The sequence below is a fragment of the Carcharhinus amblyrhynchos genome, chromosome 23, assembly GCF_965287045.1.
Source record: "Carcharhinus amblyrhynchos chromosome 23, sCarAmb.v2.hapA, whole genome shotgun sequence".
In the NCBI taxonomy this organism is placed as follows: domain Eukaryota; kingdom Metazoa; phylum Chordata; class Chondrichthyes; order Carcharhiniformes; family Carcharhinidae; genus Carcharhinus; species Carcharhinus amblyrhynchos.
Genome location: NC_137346.1, coordinates 19,024,576 through 19,045,199, shown reverse-complemented (window position 1 = coordinate 19,045,199; position 20,624 = coordinate 19,024,576). Strand labels below are relative to the sequence as shown.

General features: G+C 43.4%; 1 protein-coding gene across 1 annotated transcript in view; it reads left to right on the top strand.

Annotated features, from left to right (window-relative positions):
- Positions 1–20,624, top strand: part of blmh (bleomycin hydrolase) — an 88,747-nt gene that overhangs the window by 15,318 nt on the left and 52,805 nt on the right. Inside the window, exons 5-6 of the mRNA XM_080210743.1 lie at positions 830–918; positions 1,913–2,005. Of these exons, the coding sequence (XP_080066869.1) occupies positions 830–918; positions 1,913–2,005 (182 nt within the window). The remainder of the gene's footprint in view (positions 1–829; positions 919–1,912; positions 2,006–20,624) is intronic.

Sequence of the window (20,624 nt, the reverse complement as noted above, 5' to 3'; positions counted from 1 at the left end):
AAAGTGAAACTGGGTCCCTAGCGCTGTGAGACAACAATGCTAACCACTGTGTGTCACCCACATCTTGTGAAAACATCGTGGAATGGGAACTGAAAGCCTTATGTCAGGGAGATGGGTGGCGCAGTATGTTGGTGTGCACGTGTGACTATTAGCACTTGTTCATTGGCATGGCATCATAAAGTCAGAACTGACATTGTAAATATGAAACATTTATAAACGTGGTTAGTGTCTTTCATCGTAACTCAATCATTGTAAAATGCAGTGCTTGGCAGGATGAACTTGCAACTGAAGCTCATAAGCCCTGCTGGTGATGCTTTGCTTGATTGGGCAATGTCGTGTCCATATTTTGCATGTTTTAACATTGTGCTGTTTACTGCACCATTCCTATTTACCAGTTTTCGAGATTTAAATGAAAATCTATTATAAATTTCTAATAATCAAGTACATCTTGGGCGGCACGATGGCACATTGGTTAGCACAGCTGCCTCTCAACTCCAGGGACCTGGGTTCGTTCCTGGCTTGGGGCTCTGTCTGTGCGAAGTTTGCACGTTCTCCCCGTGGATTTCCTCTGGGTGCTCCGGCTCCCTCCCATGGTCCAAAGATCGGTCATGCTAAATTGTCCGGGGATGTGTAGGTTTGAGGGATTAGTGGGGTAAATGTGTGGGGTTGTGGGGATAGGGCCTGGGGTGGGATTGTTGTTGATGCGGCCTCGATGGGCTGAAGGGCCTCCGTCTGCAGGACTTCTATGGGTTTCCGTGTATGAGACCTCAGTTTTAAACAGAATTAATGACATAGATGGGAAGAAAAAATTCCTCTTCTTGCCTTGTAGAGAAACATGGAATTATGCCAAAGAAGTGTTTTCCTGAATCTCATAGTTCAGAAGCCAGCAAGACGATGAATGATGTTCTAAATCACAAGGTACGAATAAGCGAAAATAATTGCTGAACGGTTTCCCACATGTTTTGTACAAAATGTATCCCGAGCTGAAATCTTGGGAATAGAGCAACTGTCAACGTAAAGAAGTTCCACGTGACTGCAGTCAGAAAACTATTGGAAAATTTCATCCAGTCTGCCACAATGCAATGTGGCCTCAACAGTGAAGATATTTGGATGGCCTATTTAGAGTTTAGGGGGTGGGATAAAGAAGTAATGATCACATAAGTATGACCAACGGGAAAGGGGTGGGGAGTGGAGACTTCCAAGGGGCTGAATGGCCCATTGCTATTCAAGCGGTGGAACTTTACAGCTTTGCCGAGACCGTGGCGGGGCTGGACAATGTAGCGAGCCATTCAAAAGTCAATTGAATTCAGCGGGACTGGAAAATCCCGCTGGCAGGAGGGACCGCAGAATTCTGTCTGTAATGTTCTTAAATGGACAGCGGAGAAATGCAGTGCTAAAATCTGAACCTTACTTAGTTTGTTCCAGTTGATGCCAATTTTGGCTTCTCGAGTCTGAAGGCTCTGGGTTCAAGTCCCACTCCAGGACTAATCACAAAAATCAAGCTGCCAGCAGCGCAGTACTGCAGGAGTGTTGCACTGCCAGAGATGGCGTCTTTTGGATGAGACATTGAACCGAGTCTCTATCTGTTGCTCAGGTGGATGTAAAAGTTGTACTATTTCGAAGAAGAATGGGCATGTTATCCTGGGTGCTTGACCGATGTTTGTCCCTGAGTCAAGATTGCAATAACGAACCATTTGGTCATTAGTGCACGGAAGTTTGTGGGAACTTGCTGTGTGTAAATTGGTTGCCATTACAGTAGTGACCAAACTGCCAAAAGTACCCTATTTGCTGGTTTTAAAGCACTAATGCCTTATTGCCTTGAAAAGCCCTATACAAATGCAACTGTTCCCCATTTTTGATCTTTGTGGTAACTGTTGCAATTGATTAATTTCACTTAATTTCTGGTCCCTAGCTGCGTGAATATTGTTACCGTCTAAGAATGCTGGTGGAAAGTGGATCATCCAAGGAGGAGCTCTCGGTTGAAATGGATAAAATGATTGAGGAGGTGAGCTTCTTTTTGTTTGTAAATTTTGCTAAATTAAAATATATTTCTTGAATTTGCGCCTTTGGAGTGAATTCTGAGCCACAGGAATCCAGTGTGACACGCAGTTCTAGCCCCCTCTCCCGACTACCTGATTAACCCTCTCCTGCCCGGTCACTAACCCACACTCATTCATTGAAAAACTTGAATCCTTTTAAAAACTTAACCTGAATACGGCAACTGTTGGATTTCCAAAAGGCACTTGACAAGGTGCCACATCAAAGATTACTACACAAAAATAAGAACCAGTGGTGTAGGGGGTAACATTATAGCTTGGAGAAAGGAATTATTAGCTAATAAGGAAAGCAGAAAGTAGGGATAAATTAGTTATCCTTGGCTTGGCAAGCTGTAACAAGTGGATGCTGCAGGGATCATAGCTGGAGCCTCAACTATTTGCAATCTACATCTGTGACTCGGAAGAAAGGATCAAATGTAGAGTAGCTAAGTTTGCTGCTGACAAAAAGAAAAGTAGGACGGTAAGTTGTGAAGAGGGCATGAGGAGCCTGCCAAGGGTACAGATGGGTTGAGTGAGTGGGCAGAAAATTGACTGAGTATAACATGGGCAAAGGTGAACTTATCCTCTTGGCAGGAGGAGTAGAAAAGCAGTATGCTCTAAGTGGAGAGATTATAGAATTCTGTAGTAAAGAGGGATCTGGATGTTTTGTACACATGTAGGTACAGCAAGTGATTAAGAAGGCCAATGGAACATTGTGTTTATTGCAAGGGAAATGGAATATAAAAGCAGAAAAGCTTTGCTGCAGTTAGACAGGTTGGTGAAAGCGTTTATGGAGCACTCTACAATTTTGTTCTTCCCACTTGACATAATTTCATTAGAAGCAATTGAAATCACTCTGATCACCATCTGAATCACCAAACAATTTGTCCCAATATCCTGGTTGTATGTGTAAATCCTCCTCATATCATCATCTGGTAAATTCAGTATCTCCCTCAGTACTGCTGAACACATTCAATCTTCTATATTTTTGAAATTTATATTTTTGACAATACTGGATCCAGTTCACTCCACACATCTACGATCCATTAGCCCAACATTGCTAGTGAGAATATTCATGTATTTCCTCCCATAATGAATGGATTTTTTGCCTTCCAGCATCGAATTGTTCTATTACTTTGACATTGCAACCACCACATTAAACATTCACTCCCTCCACCATCTATGAGATTCATCGCAGCAGGTCCTGGCTGGGATTGTGGTTGGTGCTGACTTGATGGGCCAAATGGCCGCCTTCTGCACTGTAGGGATTCTACAATTGCATCTATGAAACCACCCAGGCTTCTTCAACAGCACCTTCAACCGTAACCTCTACAACCTAGAGGAACAAGCACAGCAGATGCACGGCAACACACCACCTACAATGCACCCTCCAAGCCACACACCATCCTGACTTGGAAATATATCACTTTTTTCACTGTTGCTCAATCCTGGAATTCCCTCCCTAACAGCACTGTGGATGTACCTACAACACATGGACTGCTGAGGTTCAAGAAGGCGTGTCATCACCACCTTGCTAATAGCAGTTAGAGATGGACAATAAATGCTGGCCCAGACTGTGATGTCCCCACCTCGTGAACACATCCAAAGATTCAACAACACTAGTAAGACCACTAAACTGCCACGTGAGTTTTGATTGGTCCGCCGTCATTGACAAGGCTGGATTTGAACTTGTCCTGGGCGAGTAAACTCTCTTTCCTTTGCGCGGTTCCCCCATGTTTCAAATTCCCCACTCCTCCTTTCATCACTTCTTGCAACCACCTGCTTCCATCCAGCCCTTTCTTGTCAGCTCAGGTGACGAAGCCTTTCCGAACTCCATGCTTCCGAAACGGAGTTGAGAAGGAACTTCTTCACTCAAAGGGTGGTGAATCTCTGGAATTCTCTGCCTGTTGAAGTGGTGGAGGCTGCCTTGCTAAATATATTTCAGACACGGATAGATAGGTTTTTGGTAGGCAAGGGAATTAAGGGTTATGGGGAGAAAGTGGGAAAGTGGAACTGAGCCACTTCAGATCAGCCATGATCTTATTGAATGGCGGGGCAGGCTCGAAGGGCTAGATGGCCTTCTCCTGCTCCTATTTCTTATGTTCTTATGTTTAACTTTCTCCTCGACGAAAATTTCACACATGTCCGTGTGTCAGGACTTCCACAGCCTCCTGATGCACACCTCCCATCTAGCGAGCTCTCTTTGACCATCCAGAGACTGGAAACGTGAGCCATATAATTCCAGTTTAAGCAGAAGATATTGTATCTATTTAACTCGCTGTTCACAGCATTCCTTCACTGTCTTTCGACTAACCCTGCACCCCATTTATAGACAAAGGCATTCCTCCATAAACCCAATAATGATTTTTGTTGTTAGTCTTCCACATACTTATTGCCGCTTTTTAAATTAGAAATCCTCCTGTGTACCACTTTTTTTCCTTTTATTACATAGAAGTTATGGCACAGTCTTGTGATCATTTGGTCCAACTGGCTTAAACTCTCCATAAGTCTCCTCCCACCCCCTGTTATCTAACTCTATCAGTACATCCTTCCTTTCCTTGCTACCTCCAGCACTGAGGCTCCTCTTAAGATGCATTTGTTCTATACACCTTAGTTTCATAGAATCCCTCCAGTGCAGAAGTAGGCCATTCGGCCCATTGCAACTGCACTGACCACAATCCCACCCTATCTCCGTAACCTCACAAATTTACCTGCTAATCCCCCTGACACTAGGGGCAATTTAGCATGGCCAATCAACCTAACCCGTACATCCTTGGACTGTGGGAGGAAACCGGAGCACCTGGAGGGAACCCACGCAGACACAGGGAGAATGTGTAAACTCCGCACATGCAGTGACCCAAGGCCAGAATTAAACCCAGGCCCCTGGCACCGTGAGGCAGCATTGCTAACCACTGTGCCACCCTGCCTTGTGGTTGCGAGTTCCACTTCCTACTGACTCTCGGTCTCTGAAGAGGTTTTTCCTGAATCTCATGTTGGAGTTGTTTGTAATAATCTTATATTCCTGGTCCCGCATTTTGCATTCCTCTACAAGCTCATAAATGACAGTAAGTGAAGCTCAATTTTTACTGACCACCTTGATTGTGCAACTGTGTGGCACAATGGTTAGCGCTGTTTCCTCCTAGTGCCAGGGACCTGGGTTCAATTCCGGCTTTGGGTGACTGCCTGCATGGGTTTCCTCCGGGTGCTCTGGTTTCTTTCCACAGTTTGCGGGTTGGGTTGATTGGCCATGCTAAATTGCCCCTTGGTGTCAGAGGGACTAGCAGGGTAAATATGTGGGGTTATGGGGATAGGGCCCGTGTGGAATTGTTGTCGGTGCAGACTCGATGGGCTGAATGGTCTCGTTCTGCACTGTAAGGGTTCTATGAAAATGCAATTAGAGAAAATTGATAAATGGAATCTTTTTTGAATGCTTCCAGAAATGTTATTTTGGGGTTGGGGGAGGAATGTTCTTTCCTTCGTTCTTTAATCTTTTCTCCAAGTGTATCTTTTTGTTACTTAAACTGCCCAGTATGTAGTGGTTTTGGCTTTCTGCGAACATAAAATGCACTGTGATCCAGACGTAAAATCATAGAGAAAATCATATGACTGCCACTGTACTGGATATGAATTTAGAACATAGAGCCAGCCAAGAATGTGAAAACAATCTGATAATGAAATTGAATAGACCCTTCAGTGTCAGAATATAACTAAGTTCTGATCTTATTAAACTAATTATTCAGCACAGCCTATCAGCACTCAACAGACACAAACTGTTTTCTCGGCTGTAGTTTTCTGGATTGGAGATGCTGGCATTGGACTGGGGTAAACACAGTAAGAAGTCTCACAACACCAGGTTAAAGTCCAACAGGTTTACTTGGTAGTAAATGCCTCTTGATAGCCTTTGGTACCAAATAAACCTGTTGGACTTTAACCTGGTGTTGTGAGACTTTGTATGTAGTTTTCTGGACCAGCCAGTAGGTGGCAGAGTGAGACAATGAATGGCATCACGGTTCAGCATTAGAGTGTGAAAGTCTTCTAAGCTTCTAAGAACGGGTGCGGGGGGAGAGGGTGAGTGGGACATGAGCAGGGGAATATTCATAGTTCTACAGTGCAGAAGAAGGCCATTCAGTCCATCGGCTTTGCACCGGCGCTGCATCTTTCCCAGGCCCTCCCCCCCCCCCCCCCCCCCCCACCTAATCTCCACAACCCTTTGAATTTAAAGTTTTTCTTTATTAGTCGCAAATAATGCTTACATTAACACTGCAATGAAGTTACTGTAAAATTCCCCTAGTCGCCAACTCTGGCACCTGTTTGGGTCAATGCAGGTAACCAGCATGTCTTTCAGACTTGTTGGACACTAAGGGTCAATTTAGCATGGCCAATCCACATGCGCGCGCGCATCCTTTATTCTGTAATAATTAAACGTCTTTCTTTTTTTGCGCATCAGGGGGTGCGGAGCTCAGGAAATTATGCCATGGTACAATTTAACTGTGATTTCATTGAATAGCGAGGCAAGCTCTCGGGGCTGCATGGTCCCACTCCTGCCCCCAAATCTACAATTTTCATGCCTAGCGGGTTGCTGGCCCAGCTGATGTTCCCTGTATGTTATTCTCTGTATTTTCTACACCTTACAAAGCAACAAGCTGAGTGAAGAAAAAATCAGACTTGGTGCAGTAACACAAACTGGGCAGGAGGTGGTGCTCTATGCTGAGGCATGGTCTTGACTTCTAACCAATATTGTGCATGTTTGCGAATGCTCCTGTGTCCAATTCATGCCCTGTGTGGGGAAGATTGACAGAATTCAGATAGTGTAGCTCCATCAAGTGAGGTTTGGTTGGCGCAATGGGATGCATGCGTCATGGTATTACTCATCATAGAATCCCTACAGTGCAGAAAAAGGCCATTCGGCCCACTGAGCCTGCACCGATAACAATCCCACCCGGGCCCTATCACCATAACCCCACGTATTTACCCTGCTAATCCCGCTGACACTAAGGGGCAACCTAAGCTGCACATCTTTCGGACTGAGAAGAAACCGGAGCACCAGGAGGAAACCCACACAGACACGGGGCGAGTGTGCACACAGACATTGACCCAAGCCAGGAATTGAGGCCACCCAAGGCCAGAATCGAACCCAGGTCCCTGGCGCTGTGAGGCAGCAGTGCTAACCACTGCGCCACCCGTGCTGCACTATTCCCCGCTTTGCTTATATCTCAGAGATTGAGTTCTAAGTGTTCTTAATAGTAAAACGCTGCCTGCCTGTTACTTCATGGGGTCTGAGCCAGTCCATTAGGTGGGCATTTCACTATTGGGGAGAAGTCAGACAGTCTTGCCCATCAATCAGTTCTCCTCGATTCGGTTTCAAGCAGTTACTGTGCCTGTGTACCCTGACAGTGCAGTTTATGAATTGAAGATCCATCAACCGATCGCAGGTTTTGCACAAAATAAAGGGAAGAAATTGGGGGTGTGTGTAGTTGTGGGTGGGAGCAGATGCTGTTGTGTTACTAGCTCTTAACACAAACGCACCAATCACTTCTGACAGTGATTGTTAATTGAAACAAAGGGTTCTTTATTGAAGATGACAGGATTGGGGGTGGCACAGTGGTTAGCACTGCCGTCTCACTGCGCCAGAAACCTGGGTTCGATGCCTGGCTTGGGACACTGTGCAGAGTCTGCACATTTTCCCTGTTTCTGTTTGGGTTTCCTCCGGGTACTCCGGTTTCTTCCCACAGTCCAAAGCATCTTTTGGTTAGGTGCATCAGTTGTGCTAAATTTTCCCTCAGTGTAGCCAAACAGGGGCCGAAGTGTGGAAACTAGAGGATTTTCACAATAACTTCATTGCAGTGTTAATGTACGTTAACTTGTGCCACTGATAAATAAACTTGAACTTAACTGCTTCAGACACGTGCTATCAACACTGCTCCAACTATATCACATACTATGTCACTTGCATCACTTCCTGTGATGCATTCCAAATTATTTACACAGTTGACAGTATTTTTAATCAGTGTGTTAAACTGCAAAACAATATCGTGGATGCTGGAATCTGAAACAAAAACTGAAAATGCTGGAAAATCTCAGCAGGTCTGATGGCATCTATGGAGAGAGAATAGAGTCAATGATTTGAGGCTGGATTCAGCTCTGACAAAGGGTCATCCAGACTTGAAACGTTGGCTCCATTCTCTCTCCACAGATGCTGTCAGACCTGCTGAGATTATCCAGCTTTTTGTGTTTTTAAAACAGTACCACAGGATTGTTGGTGGATCATGGTGGCGTATTGAATATTCTACTGGACAAGCAACTGAAAGGTTAGAAGCTCAGCTTCCAGCAAAACAAGATGTGAATTTGCATTGAGCTGATAATGTGTGAATTTTTCAAATTGGGATAATTGAACCTGGAACTTTGCTGGATTCTTGTAACATCTCAACTAATACTTGAATACGCGGTTTCATCTAAACATCAGTGCAGTCCTGAACGATACGACGGGCCCTTGAGGCCCCCTAACTATAATAACCTCAGGAGCCAGCTGTAAAGGAACAGAGCCTTATTACAGAAAATAAAAGAAAGGAAATCCACAAGTCTGTGGTGGACACAACAGGTCCCAACCGGGACAGTACATCAATGGACCCACTCAGGGGCCTGCTTTATACAGGGCTCGGTATACAAGCATCACCTAGTGAGTTAATTACCAATGAGCCTTATTGTACTAACGAGTCATACTGAGGTCAATCAGTGATTTTCCCCATGGAGGTCCTGGGGCTGTGGGGGGCGGGGGGGAGGTGGTGGGGGGTATCACATCAATAAGCTGTTCAGACGTGAAACAATTTCACTACTTAAATTTTCTTTGTTCTTTTCCCTGGAAGTGTAGGGGGTTTTAGTTAATTTGGGCAGCATGGTCAGTGCAGACTTGGAGTGTTCTTTGTTCTACTACCTTCTCAGGAGGTGGCACAGTGGTTAGCACAACTGTCTCACAGCCCCAGGGACCTGGGTTCGATTCCCGGCTTGGGTCACTGTCTGTGTTGAGTTTGCACATTCTCCACGTGTTTGTATAGGTTTTCTCCGGGTGCTCTGGTTTCCTCCCACAGCCCGAAGATGTACGGGTTAGCTTGATTGGCCGTGCTAAATTGCCGCTTAGTGTCGGGGGATTAGCAGGGTAAATACGTGGGTTTACGGGGATAGGGCCTGGCTGGGATTGTGGTTGGTGCAGACTCGATGGACCAAGTCGCCTCCTTCTGCGTGGTAGGGATTCTAGGAATAAGTCCCATCAATGGCACCTGCCCATGAACAAATGAAGTCATAACAGTAATAAAGCTATAATAACAATTAGTTTAGTATTTTTGTGCATTATACACAGCCTCTTGACAGACTTTTTTATTGTTTAATATTTGATGTGCTAAATCACAAAACTAAAACTTTAAAAGCTGATTCAGGAGTTTGAGCTAGTAATAGGCTCCCAGTTCTGCTGTGCCTTGGAGAAATAGAGGAAGCCTGACATGGTTCACTGAGACCTGAGTGCCGTAATATAATAGTTTAAGTTTTTACTATCCAAAAAAGCCCAGATGGTACTTGGTTTGTTAAAATCCTTTAGAATTTTTCTGCTGCGTAAACCACAGGGGGAGGTGGTGGCTCAGTGATATTATTGCCAGAATATTAATCCAGAAACTCAGCACATGTTATGGGGACCTGGGTTCGAATCCCGGCACAGCAGTTGGTGGAATTTGAATTCAGTAAAGAAAACCTGGAATTAAGAATCTACTGATGACCATGAGACCATTGTCAGAAAAATCCATCTGGTTCGCTGACATCCTTTAGGGAAGGAAATCTGCCATCCTTACCTGGTCTGGCCTACATGTGAGGTCAGAGCCCACCGTAATGTGGTTGACTCTCAATTGCCCTCTGAACAGGGGCAGCTTAGGGGTGGGCAATAAATGCTGGCCAGCCAGTGATGCCCATATCCCATGAATGAAACAGTAAATAGTGGCACAGACCGTTGGCCTCTTGGCAGCTGTGAATCCCCTGAATTCACTGCACGTTTACTGGCCAAAGGGGAAAACAATTTCTTCCAATGGTGGAACAATTGATAGTAAAATAATCTTAATACCATATCTGACGGGGAAGAATGTACCTTTTTGCCTTGAAACCTATTTTAGCTGGATGGGGTGAGAGGCAGCTTTTATTTAATAGCCCGAGTCGAAAGTGCTTTGAATGAACAATGCTGCGCCGACCCTTCCTATGATTTGACACTTATTGGACATTTATTCAGAGAGGCTTAAAGAGGTGGTTGGTGACTGCATGTGGATAAAGCAGTGGGAACATGCCTGTTCATTGGAAATAATGACAAGTATTTCAGCATTCAAGTATTCCATTATACTGACTCAAAGTAGTTCCTTCGACTTCCAGTTGATAATTGCATCTCTGGAATAAACCTGCAAAGCTATAATCTTTCAGAGTATTTTTGGCATTGAAACAGTATGAATGCAGCCCTCATAGGATTAGATAACATGGTTGGTATGGTGGCACAGTGATGAGCACTGCTGCCTCACAGCACCAGGGACATGGATCGATTGCCAGCATGGGTCACTGTCTGAGTGGAGTCTGCACGTTCTCCCTGTGTCTGTGTGGGTTTCTTCTGGGTGCTCCAGTTTACTCCCACAGCCTGAAAAGCGGTCGGTTAGATGCATTGGCCAGGCTAAATTCTTTTTCAGTGTACCCGAACAGGTGCTAGAGTGTGGAGATGAGGGGAGTTTCACAGTAACTTCATTGCAGTGTTAATGTAAGCCTACTTGTGACACTAATAAATTAACTTCAACTTTTGTATTTTCGACATGATTGTTATGTGTTTGGTGTTATGGTTTGGGCTTTTTCCGAACAATCTTTTGTGCAGATTATCCAGTGGCCATTGCCGTCAGCAGACTATTTGCCACTTGTGATGTATCGCTGTGTGCTTCTTCAAACTAAAATCTGCATCCCCGATTTTGACCACCCTCCCTCCTGTTGAGGCACGGGGGTTTCGGAGGTGGGGGAGCAGAGAGTAAAATAGCAGGGATGGGATTGACTCTGGGATCCCACCCTCCCCAACCCAGAACCGATTTTACAATGTAACGGGCAGTGCCTCAGGTGGTGACCTAAAATTAATTTGATAAAAAAAGAGAGGAAAGGGGATTCTGGTATAATGTAACCAATGATAACACACTGAGGGTCACTGACCCATATAAATAGAAAGCCGATGGGGATTGTGGAGTACCTGTGTGGCCCTGAGTGTTGCATAATGAAGTTTCTTCATTAAACCGTTTTTGCTTTGACTTAGAAACATTGAAACTAGAAGCAACAGTAGGCCCTTTGAGCCTGCTCCGCCATTCATTTTGATCAGGGCTAATCATCAAATTCGATATCCTGATTTCTGTTTTCTCCACCACCACCCCCCCCCCCCCCCGCGCCAACATCACTTAATCCCTTTAGCCCCAAGAACTATACCTAATTTCTTCTTGAAATCAGACAATGTTTTGGCCTCAACTACATTCTGTGGTAGTGAATTCCACACATTCACCGCCCTCTGAAAAATTTCTCCTCCCTCAGTTCTAAAAGATTTACCACTTACCCTCACATTATGGCTCCTAGTTCTGGACTCTCCCACCATTGGAAGTATTCTTCCTGAATTTTGGAAAATAACCACCAATGGATCTACTATTTCCAGGGCCACATCCTCAAGTACTCTGGGATGAAGATAATCAGGACCTGGAAATTTATCCACCTCCAATCGCATCAATTTCCCCAAAACCATTTCTCTACTAATGCTGATTTCTTTCAGCTCCTCACTAAAACTTGTTTCTGTCAGCACTTCTAGTACATTATTCATGTCTTCCTTTGTGAAGCCTGAAGCAAAGTACAAATTTAATTTCTCAGCACTGCTGCCTCACAACGCCCGGAATGTGGGTTCGATTCCCGGCTTGGTTCACTGTCTGTGCAGGGTCTCTGTGTCTGCACGGATTTCCTCTGGTTGCTCTGGTTTCTTCCCATAGTCCGAAAGATGTGCTGGTTAGGTGCACTAGCCATGCTAAATTCTCTCTGTATACCCGAACAGGTGTTGGAGTGTGGCGACTGGGGGATTTTCACAGTAACTTCATTGATGTGTTAGCTTAAGCCAGCTTGTGACACTAATAAATAAATATTAAAAGAAGAGAAGACTGCCAGGAAATGGTATCTCGGACTGTGTGGCACTCTCTTGCTACCACGCTAAAATGGCAGCCTAGGTCATGTGCTTAAACCTTGAAATGGGGCTTGTCTACATAGCTTTTGTGACTTTGAGGCAAGAATGCTGCTGTGGCTGTCGCATGTTTATTTCTTTTTAAGTTTTATTATTTTCCACGTAGAATTCATGCGTCGCTTAATTAGCAAGTAAATGCCAGTAGGAAAGTATTACAACAACGCCATACAAGTGCAGGCTGCTAGCAATTTACTGGTGGTCAGGGCTAATACCAAGGGGTTAATTAACTGTTCTATATTGAGATGGTCTCCAGTGACCATGTTGGACATGTTTCATTAGGGATGATACATGCTTTCTCAAGGATGATCTCTTGCTTTGAATCGATTCACTCCTTCCGTTGTTAGGAGTGAAAAATTAGTCCAGAAATGAGAGAGAGAAAAATAAAACACTGCAAGTTGCGGTTTCTTTGTGGGTGACCTGCATTCTGTCAGTGTTTGAATAGTAAACTTGGTAAATACAGCTGTGCTGCAGCTGTCATAGGCATCTGAAGTAAAACATCAGGATTCTCTGCGGTCCCTTGGATCTCCCTGTTCAAGCACTGGCACCTGTGTCCTTCCAAATGTGCGTTTGGACTCAAAACATTCTGTGAGTAGTCTTAAAGTGGGTTTGCACACTGTCCTTTCATCTCGGAGGTGCGGTTTACTATCCAGTCTGGAGACTTTGGGGATGAAAGCTCCTTTGTTTACTGTAAAGAGTTCTGAGCAGAATGAGCTTGGATACTTTCAGTTCAGTCTTAGTACAGTCGGAACCACAGTATAAAGTGGGCTTTAATCATTAGCTCCATCTCGAGGCCACTGGGAAATGGTGTGGAAAGTGAGAAAAGCGGTGTGGTTGGCACAGTGGTTAGCACTGCTGCCTCACAGCACCAGAGACCCGGATTTCATTCCCAGCTTGGGTCAGTACAGAGCCTGCATGTTCTCCCCGAGTCTGCGTGGGTTTCCTCTGGATGCTCTGGCTTCCTCTGGGTTGGAGTTTTGAAGCTGCGTTTCTCTGCGATAGTTAACTCTGTTCAAACATCCTAACTTCAATATAACTAATCTACAATCAATCAATTTATACACATCTTAAACAAAGGAATTTCAGAGTGGCTTATTTCATAAAACTGGGCAGCACAATGGCACAGTGGTTAGCAATGCAGCCTCACAGGGCCAGGGACCCGGGTTCGATTCCCGGCTTGGGTCTGACAGAGTCTGCACGTTCTCCCATGTCTGTGTGGGCTTCCTCTTGGCGTTCCAGTTTGCTCCCACAGTCTGAAAGATGTGCTGGTTAGGCACATTGGCCGTGCTAAGTTCTCCCGCAGTGTACCTGAACAGGTGCCTGTGTCAGGACTAGGGGTTTTCATAGTAACCTCACTGCAGTGTTAACGTAAGCCTATTTGTGACATTAGCGAATAAACAATTTTTAAAAAAAGTTCACAGGTTCAGTGGGCCTGTGATAGGGAAGTCATGCAAATCTCATTTATTAGTTTTCTTTAAGGGTGTACCAAGGAATCTCAATGGTGGTATGGCAGGGAATGTGGTGTACTTGAATTTCTGTGAAAACCTTTTCATATGGTTCCTTTGGAAAACATGATTTAAGTGGCATCAGCGGAATATTTTACATTGGACTGATGGATTCCATTGGGTGTGGTACAAGGGAGAACATTTCCTGTAGAATGCACAAATGTGTTGGTTCCTCCTTTTAATAAATGATTTGGCATATAGGAGTCATAAACATTGTAGCTAAACTTCATAGAACTATAAAATCCCTACAGTGTAGAAGGAGGCCATTTGGCCCATTGAGTCTGCACCAACCATAATCTCACCCAGGTCTTATTCCCGTAACCCCACATATTTATCCTGCTAATCTTCCTGACACTCGGGGCAATTTAGTATGGCCAATCATGAGGGAGGAAACCAGAGCACCCAGAGGAAACCCCTGCAGACATCTGCACAGACAGTGACCTGAGGCCGGAATTGAACCTGGGTCCCTGGAGCTGTGAGGCAGCAGTGCTAACCACTGTGCCACCGTGCCGCCCTTGTTGATAATGTCAGGCAAAACTGAACCAGAGAAGGTGCTGCTGGGTCTGAACATAGTTGAGAATATGCAGACAGGTGGGAGATGAGATGCGGAGTAGGGAAATGCAAAATGCTTAACTTGGGGACAGTATGCAGAATGAGCTTCTGGCAGCTGGAAGAGATGCAATGAGTTTGATTGATGAGTGAAAGGTGCCTTAGAATCCTTGCAGTGCAGAAGGAGGCCTTTTGGCCCATCAAGTCTATACTGACTTGCTGACAACACCACACCGCCTACCCTACTCCGTAACCCCACATATTTACCCTGCTAGCTCCCCTAACCAACACATCATGGGACGCTAAGGGACCTACCTCTGCTCCTGATTCTTTTCTTATACCAGTTGTTCTTCGCAAGGAATCTGCTAAAGTTTAGTCCTGTGGTGCCATGAGTCCCTTCAGTGGAACAATCCATCCATTAAATTCTTGGAATGTATGCATGCATTTTCAGCCTTCCCAGAATCATAGTATATTCAAAGTCACGCACTTGAGGGATATTAGTTGGAGTATCATCGACGGTCATTTGAACCTCTTGTGCACGGATGAACAACAGGCTGTGGCCAAATCCTCAATGAGGAATTTTCAGTGGAGCAGTGATTGAAATTTGTTTTTTTTAACCTGAATTTCAAATCCAGAATGATATCTGAAAATAAGGTACAACTACATTGAACAATCAGTTGGAATTCTGGAGTATTGTATCGATAGGATATCTATCGATGAGGTGCTCTGTTTGGAAGCAGTTGACATTACAGGTTTTGTACCAAATACTGTAACAAAGCCTGGAGTAAGTAGTGAGTGAAAACCAGTCATGTTTAAAGGCATGTTTACAGCTGTATTTGACTATCACTGAACTGAAGAGAAATCAGAAAAGTTTCCAACTTCCCTTGTCCCTGCAAATAATTGCTGAAGTTGTTTCAGTTGTTTAAACAGAAGCAGTGGAATCGGTGCAAATGTCACACTAATGTTACAGTTGTAATGTAAATGCCTTTTAGAGAAATTGTATCCACACATTTGTACTTGTGGTGGGAGCAAAGAAGAATGACATTCTTTAAATGTTTTATTACTACGTAACAGCATAACATGCATTGACACATGGGTAACCCCGAGGATTAAATGAAAACATTGATTCATATATGGCAAGTTTAAAACTGTTATCAGATGATGAATTTACATGACAATTGTATCATTTGGTGTGAGGCAGTTTCATTTCATACTGATGCTTCAGTTGTTGCGGAGTAAATGCAAATGAAGTTGAATACCTTGGCATACCCTGAACAAGTTGCTTTGGTTTTGAGTTGCCTCAAGTCTTCACACCCAGTTGGCACATGCCAAGTTGAGTGCCTGTGCAAAACCAAGACTTCTTCATACTGACAGTAAATTTGCACTGTAAAAGATGTGAATTTAGAAGTTTGTACAGTAACTTCGATAAAATGGCCTATAGCGTAAGATGATGGACAGTGTTAGAGAAGCAGAGAGTTTAAAGGATTTATATTTATATTGGTAATCATTATGAATAAGGTATAATTTTAAGAGCATTTAATTTAATGCCTAGAAGGGTAAAACGTATAGTTAGGTTCATGCTGGACAAAGGTGATTGTATGTGTTGGTGTTGGCTTCAGTTCCAACTGTAATACTATTGTGCTTAAAAAGGGTTACAGTGTGAAGAGTAAATGAAAGTAAGTTATTGCTTAGCAACAGGAGGCCACTTTACAGAGGGGAGGCTTTCCTTTGTTCTTTAGTTTTAACTGGAAGCCAGAGCATTTAGTGACAGGACGCTGGGGACCGAACAGCTCTCAGCTCTGCCAGGAGAAGCTGTACAGGACAAGAGAGTTACAAAGCTACGAGCTTTCTAAGGAACAAGTTACAATCCAGAGAACCAGTGACTTGGAACTTGGGAAAGAATCTTCATCACAACTGAGCTTAAGTGAATGGAGGCCAAGATATTGTTCAGAAGAATTCAAAGAAGATTAAACAATTAGAGATAATTGCAGTAACCAGATTTAAAGTGGGACAGCAGCCTTCAAAGGTAAATCAAACATTTGATACCATTTTAATTTCATTTGATTTATTATTGTCAAATGTATTTGAATACAGTGAAAAGTATTGTTTCTTGCGCACTATACAAGAAAGCATACTGTACATAAAGAAGGAAAGGGGAGGGTGCAGAGTGTAGTGTTACAGTCATAGCTAGTGTGTAGAGTAAGTAACTTAATATGAGATAGGTCCATTCAGAAGTCTGATGGCAGCAGCGAAGAAGCTGTTCTTGAGTCAGTTGCTACATGATCTTAGACTTTTTTATCTTTCTCCTGACGAAAGAAGGTGGAAGAGAGTATGTTCGGGGTGCATGGGTCCCTTGATTATGCTGACTGCTTTGCTGAAGCAGCAGGAAATGTAGACAGCGTCAGTGGGTGGGAAGCTTGTTTTCGTGATAGACTGGGCCTCATTCATGACCCTTTGTATTTCTTGCGGTCTTGGATAGAGCAGGAGCCATGCAAAACTATGATGCAACCAGAAAGAATGCTTTCTAAGGTGCATCTGTAGAGGTTGGTGCAAGTCATAATGGACATGCCAAATTTCCTTAGCCTGCTGAGGAAGTAGAGGCATTGGTGGGTTTCCTTAACTCTAGTGTCGGTGTGGAGGGACCAGAACAGGTTGGTGATGTGGACACCTAGAAATCTGAAGCTCTCGACCATTTCCACTTCATTCTTGTTGATGTAGACAGGGACATGTCCTTCACGATGCTTCCTGAAGTCGATGACTATCTCCTTAGTTTTGTTGACATTGAGGGAGAGATTATTATCGTCATACCAGATGGATCGGGAATTAAGGGTCAAAGCAGTTTGTACAGCAGTCAAGATAAAGAAATGCTAAAAGAGGTTGGTGTAAAATCCAGTCCTGGATTTTTTGTTAAAAGTGGAGCTGAAGCTTTTATTTGGAAAATCTGGTCAGGATTTTGGAATGCAAGCTGCTAATAGCATTATCATGACAGGGGATTTTAAAGTGTGTTTTGGGAATGGAATTTTGTCATATGATGATCATCTGGGAGAATTCTGATGAGACATCCACAGATGTAGTGTTACAGTCACAGCTAGTGTGTGGAGTAAGATCAACCTAATATGAGATAGGTCCAATCAAAAGTCTGATGGCAGCAGGGAGGAAGCTGTCCTTGAGTCGGTTGCTACATAATCTTAGTTTTTTTAACTTTCTCCTGATGGAAGAAGGTGGAAGAGAGTATGTTCAGGGTGCGTGGGTTCCCTGATTATGCTGGAGACAGAGTCAATGGGTGGGAAGCTGGTTTACGTTCAGAGTGTATTTGAACATAGTCATCAAGTGCGCTTAAAAGGGACTTTGTGTGTTAATGAGACCATTGTAGTTTAAAAGATATTTTGTAATGCATGTTAATTCTAAAACTTGTGTGTAATTGTTAATCTAAAGGGGAATAAAGGAGTATTGTATTATAACCCATTTTTATAATGTTTATTAAATGTTTTTATCTTGTTAAAACTAATTTGCAGACTTGTGACTCTGTTCCTCCACATTTTATCAGAGGAAAAGTAAAAGCTGCAGTCTTTTGAGCCAGGGTTCCATTCTGGGATCTCCCTGTCCAGTTATAACATCAACTGGGATCGTAACAACAGAGAGAGAGGTTCTTAAGAAGTGTGAATTACATTCCAAATATCCAAAGACTTTTTGGGAGAAACTGGACTTTCTAACCAGGAATTAATTTGCAATGGCTATAATAAACAGGCTGAGAAATATAATATTCCTTTTAAATTACAGAGAGGCACAGAAGCTGCATGTAAATTGGTCTAAGATTTGATTCATCTGAAATGATACGAATAAGGTTACATCCACAAGATGTAGTGGATCCTCAAAGCTCTAGAAATCCACAGCTGTTCCATTAGCAGCCAAGATGTTAACTTTACTTTTTCCACTGACCCAATACTTTTGTTTTTATATTTGTTTTTCAGATTTCCACTGTTAGTGTTTTATTAGTGTTTTATTTTCCTTTAAAATGTCTGTGAAGTAAAACTCTGTTAATAGATCCCTGTGTTCTTTTTAACTGACCTTGTTCAGTGTGTCAACATCTGTGGCGAGGACAGACAAGTCAATGTTTTTGGATGCCGTTCATTCTTCAGAATTGTTTTGAAGAAGGCCCTTTATTCATCTGTACTTTGACGCACATTCTGGGTTTTTAGGAGTTCTGTTTTAATTTTTGGCTTTATAGCATCCGCAGAATGTTGCCTTTGATTCATTTCCTTACTACTTGTAGGGACCTAGTCACAGTTACTCAAGGTGATGCACTTTGGAGGTTCAAATTCAGGTGTGAGTTATACTGTAAATGGCAGAACCCTTAAGAATATTAACACATAGAGGGATCTGAGCATGCAGGTCCACACTTCCCTAAATTGGCAACACATGTGGCCAAGGTGATTAAGAAGACATTTGGTATGCTTTCCTTCATCAGTGGGAGCATTGAGTTCAAGAGTTGGGAAATCATGTTGCAGCTATATAAAACCTTGGTTAGGCCACATTTGGAATATTGCATCAGTTCTGGTCACCATACTACCAGAAGGACGTGGATGTTTTGGAGAGAGTGCAAAGAAGGTTCACCGGGATGTTGCCTATCTTGAGGGTGTTGATTATGAGGAGAGTTGAATAAGCTAGGATTACTTCACTGGAAAGATGGAGGCTGAGGGGAGACCTGATAGAGGTCTACAGAATTATGAGGGGCATAGACAAGGTTGATAGTCTGAGGCTTTTTCCAAGGGTGGAAGTGTCAATTACAAGGGGGCACAGGTTCAATATGAGAGGGGGAAAGTTTGAGAGATGTGCGGGGGACGTTTTTCATGCAGAGTGGTAGATGCCGGAAACACGCCACCAGAGGAGGTGGTGGTGGAAGCAGGCCCCTTAGCAACATTTAAGAAGTATCTAGATGGGTACATGATTAAGAAGAGAATAAAGGGATATGGACTGAATGAGGGCAGAAGGTTTTTTTAGTTTACTTAGGGCATCATGAGCGACACAGGCTTGGAGGGCTGAATGGCATTTGTGCTGTGCTGTGCTGTTCTTTGTTCTTACTGTGGTGTTAGTGTACCTGTAAGAGTTTTTTTTATATCATGTTCTCTGTAGCTCACAGCCTTATCTGATGTCATTGTTGCTGAGCTGTCCACGAGGGAATTAGTTTTGTAAGCCTGTATTGTCAGGAGGAAGAATGTTTGCAGGTCAGGTGATAGGAACTCTTTTCATTTTGAGTTCTGAGCTGTAGGTTTTAGTTTTAGAAAGGACATCAAGCTGTCTTTCTCTCTCTCTCTCCCCCTCCCTGTTTTTTGGGAAATTCTGCTGGTTAGCCGAAAGCCTTCCTGAAGTAGAAAGTGTACTGTTGGTGGTTTGAGCAGAGTCTCTCTCTGGTGTTCTGGGAAGATCTTCTGCCTTCGAACTGTTCAGTGTATCCAGCGGACTGTCAGAAGTTACAAGCTGAGAAGTCAAGGTTTTCATTTCTTCAACCGAAGGATTTAGTTCCAGTATCACATGAACATTAGTCTTTGCTGTGTTAAACCTATGAAAATGGTGTTTTGTCTCAAGGAAGTTTTTGTGTGATTGGAACATCTTAGATATATTTGCTAGGGGTTATACATTATCGTGGTTCTTTTGTTTTTGTTTGTAACTGGTAAAAGTTATTGCTAATTTTCTTTCCATATGTGTTAACTATATTCTTAAATAAACTTTGTTTGATAAAAGCTCCCTAGTGGGTCACTTGAATCATACTTGAGGTGAAACACGTCATGCTTACCCTAGCCAAATTCAAGGTGCAAAACTTATGATCGAGGTAGGCTCCATAAAATACTTTGGAGTTTCTGACCCTTGAACCCTAACATTACTCAGACAATCAATCTGCTCTTTACAGCCTTACAGAAGGCTCCCTGTGTTTGAGGATACTTTTTATGTAATGAAATACTGAATTGAAGACTTATTTTTTTTTCACATATTTACACAATTAAATTACCAGGAAATGTTGACGTTTCCTGTCATCGATGCAAACATGACAAAGTCCTATTGCTATCTGAGCTCCCGCCCCCTCAGTTGATACTGATTTGTATAGGCGAGGAAATTAATGGGATTGAACCCTGGTCTGTGCTGAGTTAGGTGCCCTCATCCTGGTGGTGTTGGTATATTGTAATGGCTGGCTGCCGTGCTATTTTGGTCGAGGTGGGAAATCAGCCGGGGGTCAATTGCGAGCGAAGTTTGCGGAGACCTTTATAGGAAATGTTC